The following is a 9,448-nucleotide window of genomic DNA, read 5'->3' on the forward strand; positions in this document are numbered from 1 at the left end:
GGAGGGTTACCTTAACACTATTATCTTATTTTATTGAGTAAGGTATGGTCTCACTTTGGGGTATTCTAGCTTTGACCCACCTAGTCTGAAACTGTCACTTTTTCCATTCCTTCCCACTAAGGCTCCAGGTTACTTTTCTAGTTACAAAATCAAAATGTATAAACTGACTCTCCAGTGATTTTATGGACCATCTCCTTTGCTCAAATGGAGGCATTTGCAAATCATAGAATTTGTTTTCCTATTAGGCCCCTACCCCATCAAATTCTACTTCAAAGGCCATATATGAGGTACATGAGAAGTTTTGAACTTTATGACAGCCAGTGTCAACCAGAAATACCCTGAGTTCAGCCATATCTCCACCCTTGCCCTTCTCCAACCAGATACACTCAAATGTGGTGAGCTTTCAAGTGCTTTGAACAAATAGTTTTATTTAATATTCATGTACATATATATTTAATCTATTTCTACTTCCCATACCCCCACCCCCCTAACATTATCCCCTTAACCTGAATCCACAATCAAACATTAAATAGGGTAAGGAGGAATAGGGACACTGATATTTAAAGCAATAATAACAAGTAAATAAGTAACACACACATCCCTGCTGGGAACCAAAAATAATGTCCACTCTCCTGTTGTAACCCGGTGAGACTTCTTTCATTCCTCTTTGTCAGGATGTCCCATTATAATTCATCAGTATCTCCAAAGATCCATATAGCCTCTATCATTTAAACACCAACAGCTGCCGTTTGCACACAGAGAATCTGGCAATCTTGAAGTCTTTATCCCTGGGAATCTTCATTTCCCCAGTTCACATCACCACTAAGTTTGAACACAGTAGCTAGTGTGTGATGTACTTATGCACATATGTCTAGGATACTTTTCATAATCCACAAAGGGTAAGCAAGGACATAGCAGTAGAAAAAGCTGAAAATCATTAAGGTATCAAGTTCAGTGCCATCACACGGTAGAGGAGTAGGGAATACTTCTCAGGCAGGTAGGTGTTGGATTAGGAAATAAACTTCACTAACTATAAGATCGACGGGCTCCTTTATTTTCTTTATTTTTGTTATGTTTTAATTTTTTGCATTTAAATTTTATTTTAGTGAAGGATATTTGTATACTACACTGTCTTGACTACCAAGTTGTAGGTATAGTGACATTGACAAACAGCCTCTTATCTAAAGCTACAAGTAGATAATTCAGTTTCCCAACTCTCAATAAAGACTTCCTTCTACTTTCAGATGACTGTTCTGAAAGGAACAGAAAACTCTCAAGGGTAAGCTGAATCTATATCTCTCTCAGGTTGCTTCCAAGTTCTTCCCATAAAAATAAACTGAATAACATAAATCTATTTACATAAAATATACATGGGCACTTTCTCTGGGGGTCTGCATATATTATGCAAGAAAACTTTTACCAAGCCAATATCTACACTGTTTCCTCCATGCTCACCTTGAATTTCCAGATGAAGCTATTTTTGGCCACCTAGAAGTTTTTGAATAAAAGAATTTAATCCAGTGCTTTGCATTTGGATAAAATGTTCCTACTGAACAGCATGTTTGAAATTGCAATCTGTAATACTAACCAGACCCGACAATAGTGTTCAGTTTTTCAACAGGGGGTAAAACATTGACAACAAGCACTTGAAAAATACACCAAAAGATCTTAACTTTGAGAATTATAGAGTCATAATCACAATTACAAGGAAAAGGAGTTTGAAATAGTCAAATAAAAGACTGTGAACAAGAGTTATCAGAATACACAATTTCATTCTCCCTTTCATACTGTCCAAACTGGGTCCATCACCTCTCCTTCCACACATAGCACAGAGGACAGAGTGTCCATCAGTGAGACTTTGTCTCATAATCTAGAGACTATATAGACAGCTTTCAGCAATGACAATTATTAGCAAGTGGATGGTGTGGTTGTATAACCATAGGTCCAGGTAGGCCTTAAGATCAATATTAATGTGTATCCTGCTACACAACTATCTATTAAACTTCTTTATAAAGAAGCAAATGTAACCAATCTCAGAAAACTCTCTCTGTATATGCTTAAGTATGTATGGGGGTACCTATGTATTCTGCTATGGTCAGGTGTGTGTGAGGGTATGTATGTACATGTCTGGGATTGTGTGTGATAGCACACACCATAAGATGGAAGGGCATTTTTGAGCCTTCAGCTCAAAACACCTAAGAAAGAATCTGCAGACACAAGTTGGTATATGCATTTAGATGTGTAAGAGGGCTGAGTTTGACTACTGCTGTCTGCCATTGCTGCCTCTCTGTTTGTTGATATATACATTTGAAAAAAGTGATTTCTTTCTAATAAGGTGACACTACTTACACACAATCAGTAGGGAAAACAATGTAAGCTGTTTCTCCAGAAGTGGAAATGGGTTTTGCAGGACTATTAACACAACAGTTTTGCTGGGTCTTCCAGGTGGCTGATAACCCTTGTTCAGAAAAAGGCCGGCTAGGGTGAGTGGTGCAGTCTGTGTAAACAGACACCATGTGACCACAGTTCTTAGCACCATGCTCAAACCCACAGAGCTAAATGGCTGCACATGGGTTAGAGCCTAGGACCTAGAGCTCATTAGCACCATGTTTCAACCAAATGAGCCCCCCCAGCCAAACAATTTACAATGGTAGCACCCTCAGACATGGCTGGGTGCTAAATTCAAATTAGTTGCTGCTGCAGAAAAATCACATGAAACTCATACCATTCAGATTCCAAATTCTTCAAACATCTCATACATCACCAAAGCTCTTGGGCAAAGTTTTGTGAATGTGGAGTTTCCAGCCAAGTCCACAGCAAATGTTGAAGCTGGATTATCTGTCAAGCATAGAACAGTTCCAGAGTCCCAGCATTACTGAGGGTGAAAAGAGTCTTTCTTTGCAGAGAACAGGGATAGGAGTAGGGAGGGACTCTCCTGGGAAAGAGAGAACATTAGGTGAAAATAAAATAGCACAATAATCATTTAAATTACAATGATAGCCCTTTTATCCAAATTTCTCCTAAGTCTGAACAGGAGAAGGAGGATATCAGAGCAAGGTATGATTCCTCCAAGAAGCACTGAGTACCCAGGGGCAATTCCACTCTGCCCTCTCTTTGTGGGAAGGCCTAATCCTAGTCAATCCATTGTCCTGGGATGTATCCATCCTGCCAAAATGAGAAGGAAATATCTGTGTCCTTAGGAGAATGAGAAACACTTACATAAAAAGGAGGAAAAAACACCAGCATAGCTCACCACTCACAAACACTATTGATCTCAAAAACAGCTGAAGCCAAAAGGAGACCAGGAGATGTACAGTTCATCTGATGACAACAGCTGATGTGACCATCCATTCAACCTAGTGCCTCTAGCATCTGTAACTAGACTTATACTTGAGTGATAAAGGTCAATGATATTTACATATAGGGTGCTGAGAGCAGGAATGGAGAAAACAAAGAATTAATACACAAAAGTGAAAATGGAAATCAAGAGTGTTTAAGCTATAATTAGCAAATTTTCTCTAATTTTTCCTCAATCTGAAAAGGGATACAACACTGCAGCAAATGTGGGAATTTACCAGCAATGTCTGGGCTTCTATATCCCAAAAATAAATCAAGTGGAGATCTGACTAGCCCAACGCTACACTCTAGTTAATCTGCTCTGTGCTCCTAGAGAATGGTTCACCTCTCTCCAGGACATTGAATAATGTGTCAGTGATAAGAAAATAGTGATTAAGAAAGATGGTGGAGGAAAGAGGTGGGGGAATGGAAGGAGAGAAAGACTGGGTTACCACATGAAAAAAGAATGGTAAGTGTAGTAAGGAAGGGCATGTAGAAAAGAAAAGGATATCACGTCTCATTCTCATTTTGTCATGCTTACACACACAAACACCAATCCCATAAAAAAGGTCTTAACAACACTGTCTCCAGAATAAAGGCAATGGCAGAAGGATGACATATTTCTTCCTTCCCCTCACTCTTTTTGGGTTGAAATCCTTATAGTCTAAAGAGATGGGAACAATTAAAACAATAGTGAGCACATTATACTTTCTCTCTTTTTTATAGAAAAGGAGGCAAAGCTGGAGAACACAAATTTACATGAAACCAGTATGATAGTAAAAGTAGAGTCAGAAAAGAGGATTTTTATAATTTTTATTTTGCAGTGCTAACTTGTGCATGTCTTATTTTTGAGAGAAGCATTTTCCTTTGAGTGTCAGAGAATCATTGCAGTATTCTCAGGACTGTGAGGAAAAATAGGAAAGGGAACAGGAAAAATGCATAAAGAAGAAAACAAAAAACTGAGACATATGGTGGTTCATATGGCCCCCACCCCTCAAGTACTGACTCTTTTCTACACACACACACACACACACACACACACACACACACACACACACACACACGAAAATGAATGAATCATAGTTATTTTGGTCCCATCCCATCTCAAGTATTTTGAGGATGGATAAGCTATCGCGGTCTGGGCAGCTTAAACTCTAGGCACTGATGGGTAGAGGAAAGAGATTTCCACCCGTGGGGAAGGAGGGGGGCTGGGTAGCTCATCAAAATCTTTGAATCGTGGGAATTTGGGCACTCCTGGATTGGGATCCACCCAGGCAGGACGTTGGGTGGGTGAGACAGAGCTCAGTCGGCGGTGCTCTCCCCTCAGGCGGCTAATTCCATCTAGGATCATCTTCTGGATTTCCATGATGACCTTCTGAACTTCAATCCGGAAGCTGTCACTGAGCCAGCAGTAGATGTAGGGGTTGTAGCAGGAGCTGCTAATTGCTAGCCAGTGGAGGAAAAAGTAGAGACCATTGTTGCTTGAGATTGATTCACTAGAAAGCAGCACTAAGTACAGGTTGAGGGGGAGCCAACTGATCGTGTAGACAAGCACCACTGTCATCAGCATCTTCAGGGTCTGCTTCTTCTTTCCTCGCTGGCAGATGTAGGTGTGAATATTGATGTCATCAACAGCATTATGGATCCACAGCTTCTTTGCCACATGACCATACACAACCACCAGCACCATCAATGGCAAAATGAAAAAGATCAGAAAGGTGCCCAGGTCAAGGTACTTCCATGTGGATTCTGACGTGTATGGGAAACTGGGGAGGCAGGCAGTTTCCTCAGTTATGTTTCTAGGTTATAAAACAGAGAAAGGAAGACATCAGCTTCATTTGCCTTTTCCTTAAGGCTTTGTAGCCAACTGTTACAATAATAGTCCTTAAGAAAGAAACATATTTACTGTGTGTATCTATATTTAATGTAAAGCCTAGTGTTGTAAAGCAAGGAGCTCTGGAATTCACCCTATCCAGATTTCTTGTGTGTCATATAGGAAAAATCACAGCCATAAACAGGAAAGGATATGTCTAATAACTCACCAGATAATAATAAACCCTTTTAGAAAATTTTATTTTTGTAACCATGTGTTGAAATGTACTACTCAAGCACCTACTTGATGAATTATTCCCTATGGCTTTCAAGGTCATCTCAACATTAGCCACCTTATGTGTCTCTTACCCAATCTCGACTTGGTAAAGCTTCTGGTAAACAGCATGTGGCAAAGCAGCACAGGTGCTCACAATCCAGATGAGGATGATGCAAACGTTGCCTTGCATGGGAGTAATCCGGGACTTCAGGGGGTAAAGCATCACCTGAAATGAAAAGGACCCCCACCCAATTCAATAATTCAAATTAGAGTTCCTTAATAGACATTCATCAACTGACATTCTGGTGCAAAAGTGCAAAGATTTGATAGGTGGGAAGGTAAGGTGTTTTTCTACTTACTAGTTAAGTTGATAGATACTTGAGATTTTATTTCATTGAAAGAACAACATAAAGTAATTGTGGGTGGACTGGCTTTAAAGTTCCTAAAAGTTTCATGGAGAACAGTGATGTCTAACTAAAAATGTTCTTTATTTTTCCTGTGTCACATATGAATGGATAAACCCACTACATCTCTCCCATCCACTGGCTCTCTTCCAGCTCTTTCCCTTCTCCTTCTAGCCCCTCCCGTCTTTATCCCTCTGTAGCCCCTCCTTCCTTCATGTATCCAATCCACCTCCTATCACCTAGATCCTCCAATGGCTTCCTCCCAAAAGGCTTCAGGCATAAACCCTCCAATGCTACCCCACCCATTTTCTAGCTCCCTCATAAGAGAGTGTGTAACCCTCCCCATTTTTCACCCTCCCCTACCCAACTTCCCCTTAAATCATTTCCAGTGCTCCTCCCAGCTCTGTCCTCAAGTCTCTTCATTCCAAATTCCTCGCCTTCCCTCGCCCCCACCTCCCAGATCCAACCCACCATCAGATTTGAAGCCACACCCACCTCTGACTCATCTCATCTTCCCCCCATCCCCAGCTAGACCCGCAATGCAGCAAATAGAAAATGTTTTCCATGAGAACATTCTTTTATCATGTGTCCATTTGCCACAGCTCTATTTCCCATAGCACCAAATCAAAATGGTAGATTTGTCTTATGTAAGATTTGACCTGGGAAAGGTCTGCATTTCACCATTTTGCAGTTCCCCTAAACTAGACATACACATTTACATAAATTGTCTCAAGAAACTAAAAGAACTTTCTAGAATGTTTTTAAGCTCACCTGTGTCTGTCTACCTAAAAGAAGGCTATATCTCTCCACAAGACCTGGTAAACACATACCCGATGTCGATCCAGAGAAATAGCAGCCATGGTCATCACAGTAACATAGGCACAAGAGTACTGAGCAAAGCGACTGAGGTGGCATGTCATCTTCCCAAACACTAAGGAATTACACAGATAGCGCACCTGTGGGAGACAAGGCTCTGTAAGGCACAAGGACTCAGGGCTGAGTCTCATCATTTCACAAAATACAAGTTAAAGCCTTGTTTTTTCACCAAGCTGCTGGCATGATTGTCTTTAGAAGCAAAGAAACATTTTCACACTACTATTTTCATGCTTCTCTCACATTATGGCCCAACTTGAAGATGCTGGAGGACATCACAACACCAATGGCATCAGCCACCTTCTAGTCCGATCACTATTTGGGGAAACTGAGATTGGATCTTTGTGACTCAACGCTAGTTCACAAGTCAACCCAAAGCTCACTTGCAACAGGTCCCCATTGCCTCCCTGAGGAGGTGGAGCAGCCTTAGTCTCTCATCCTCAGTCAGGACGGGAGATTAACTCAGCAACAACAGTCTTGTCAGTTTCCATCTCCCACCGTCCACATTTCCAAACCCATTTCAATGTCTCTCAGCCATAATGTCTCTACGCAAACGGCATACATTCTCCAAACCAAACCAACCCATTCCAATGCTCCCTCCCTCCTGCCAAAGAGCAAAGTTGAGCCTTAGCAGTTTCCCAGCTCCCGGGGCCACCCTGCTTACCATAGTGAAGGGAGAACTAAGAAGAGCCAGCATCATGTTGGTCACGGAAATGTTGACGACGAAGAGGCCAGTTGCCGTGTGCACCCTCTTGTACTTCATAATTACATGGTTTAAGACCCAGTTGCCTATGATGGCAGCAAAGACCACTATAGTGTACCCTATCACTAGCCAGAATTGCACGCTCTCGTCCTGGGACACTACTTCCGAACTGATGGGACTCGACTTGTCAGCCAGATCACCCGAGTTGGGAGCTTGGCCTGGCAGCTTTTCTATCATGGATAGCACGCCATTGCGGCCAGCTCGGCCCATGGCAGAAGCGACATTTGACATGGCCTGCAGCACCTGGGAGGTGGTGGAGGTGATCAGGTCATCAAAGCCACTGGGCACACTCAGAGCTTCGGGGGTCAGCTCGTCCCCATAGCTCATGGTGCCAGGATTCGGGAATGCCCCTAGGGGCGATTCTGTGGTCAGGGCGTCCAGCTTGAAGCTTTTTGTGAACCCTGAGGTCCTTTGACAGGAGCAAGGCAGAGACGCCTTCGACGGAGCTCTGAAAGAGAGAGAGCGTTCCCCCAGGTGCCTAGGGGTAGGGAAGGGGAAGAAGCTCCCGGAACCAGCAAGAAGGGCTGGAACCGGCCCTGGGAGCTGAGCTGGGCAGCTGAGCACGGGGCTGGGAACTCCGCTGGCTCCCAAATTCCCCTCCGCCTGGACAGCACTGGCGGCGCGTTCCCACCAGAGGACCTGGGCTGGCGTCCCTGGCACTGCTCCTCCTCTGCTGACTCCGGTATCTTTCTGATTCAAATTCTGTTGCCTTCAATCAGCTGTAAGTCTGTCTGTCCGAAGCCGGCCGGCGCTAGGCGCAGGGCGGAGTCCGGGCGCCGCCACTAGCGCGCTTGGAGCCGGTGCCCGCCGCTCTTTCTGCAGTCAGCTTTTATAGAAAGTCGAGGGGCCCACGCGGGAGCCAATGAGAAGCCGAGACTGAACCGCCCCCCCCGCCCTGTCCATCCGGGCTGGGGCGCCGGAGGGGCTGGCAAAGTCTTCACAGCTCCTGATCCCCTCCTTTTGCCGCTTTCCTTTTGGCTCCCCCTTTTTCCTCCTGCTGCAGTTGAGAGCTTAGACTTAAGGGTTCTTTTGTCACCCCTCGCCCCTTACTCTCCGTTTCTTTTTTGCAGTAGCGCCCCAAACACCGGCTAGAATCTATGGTTCAGGAAACTGAAAGGGGGATGGGAAGACTGCGGATGCAACTGGACAGACGGACCCAAGGTCCATATCTCACTCGGTCCAGCAACCTGGGTAGCTGTTGAGGGAAAGAGTGATCACCAGGAAAGGCCTGCATAATTCTGTGGGTTACACGGAGAATGAGGCAAAGGGCAGTTGGAGAATCGGGAGGGAACATTGTAAGAGCTTTGGGAGCCCAAATAAGGGTCGCCTGGAACGGAGTGAGCTCAGCCAGAACACTCTTTCTCCAATCTCCAAATTGCCTGAGGTGACCCAGGAGTTCTGCGTCTGGCCTCCAGAGACACCGCACCCTCCTCTGAAACCCAGAAGTACCACTTTGAGAGCTGGATTATGGAAGGTTAGTGAGCAGACAGAGGGTGCGTCCCTAAAGATAGAATTTAGAAAGCTTCTGCAAGTCAATGCTGTCAGACTCCGGAGCAGTGGAGAGAGGGAGAAGGAGCTCAGACATCGGGTGGCAGTGGAAAAAAAAAAAGACTAGTGGTACCAGATTGCCTGTTCCCTTGGGAAATTTAAACTCCATGTTTGAACAGTCTAGGGGCATTTGAATTATGACCAGAATAACTGTGGCTCCTTCCTACAGGGGACTAGGCAAAACAGAACAGTAACTTGCCCCTTTCATACTTAATACCAATTCCTGGTCATCTCCTACCCCTCTCCTACTAATTTACAGGGAGAGAAACTGAGGCTTGACAAGGAGAGCCTGAGGAAGGCCACGGGAAAAAACAAGTAGCAGAAACACTGGGACTAGAAATGAGCCCTTTGCTATGCAGCAAGCTGTAATTCTGTGAAAACCTGGTGTTTGTTACAAACCGGCTCCTGTATTCCTAACCACCCCCTAGTGCCCAA

The 9,448-nt window shown here is 44.1% G+C and overlaps 1 protein-coding gene across 1 annotated transcript; it reads right to left on the reverse strand.

The window, feature by feature from the left end:
• Positions 1–4,483: 4,483 nt before the first annotated feature.
• On the reverse strand, positions 4,484–8,759 carry LOC125343085 (probable G-protein coupled receptor 83). Its single transcript, XM_048335380.1, has 5 exons — positions 8,640–8,759; positions 7,367–8,155; positions 6,660–6,785; positions 5,518–5,651; positions 4,484–5,135 (listed from the first exon to the last, which is right to left on the reverse strand). Exons 1-5 carry the CDS (start codon positions 8,757–8,759, stop codon positions 4,484–4,486), a joined length of 1,821 nt encoding a protein of 606 aa, XP_048191337.1.
• Positions 8,760–9,448: the final 689 nt, after the last annotated feature.

This window comes from Perognathus longimembris, chromosome 28 (assembly GCF_023159225.1).
Source record: "Perognathus longimembris pacificus isolate PPM17 chromosome 28, ASM2315922v1, whole genome shotgun sequence".
Lineage (NCBI taxonomy): Eukaryota > Metazoa > Chordata > Mammalia > Rodentia > Heteromyidae > Perognathus > Perognathus longimembris.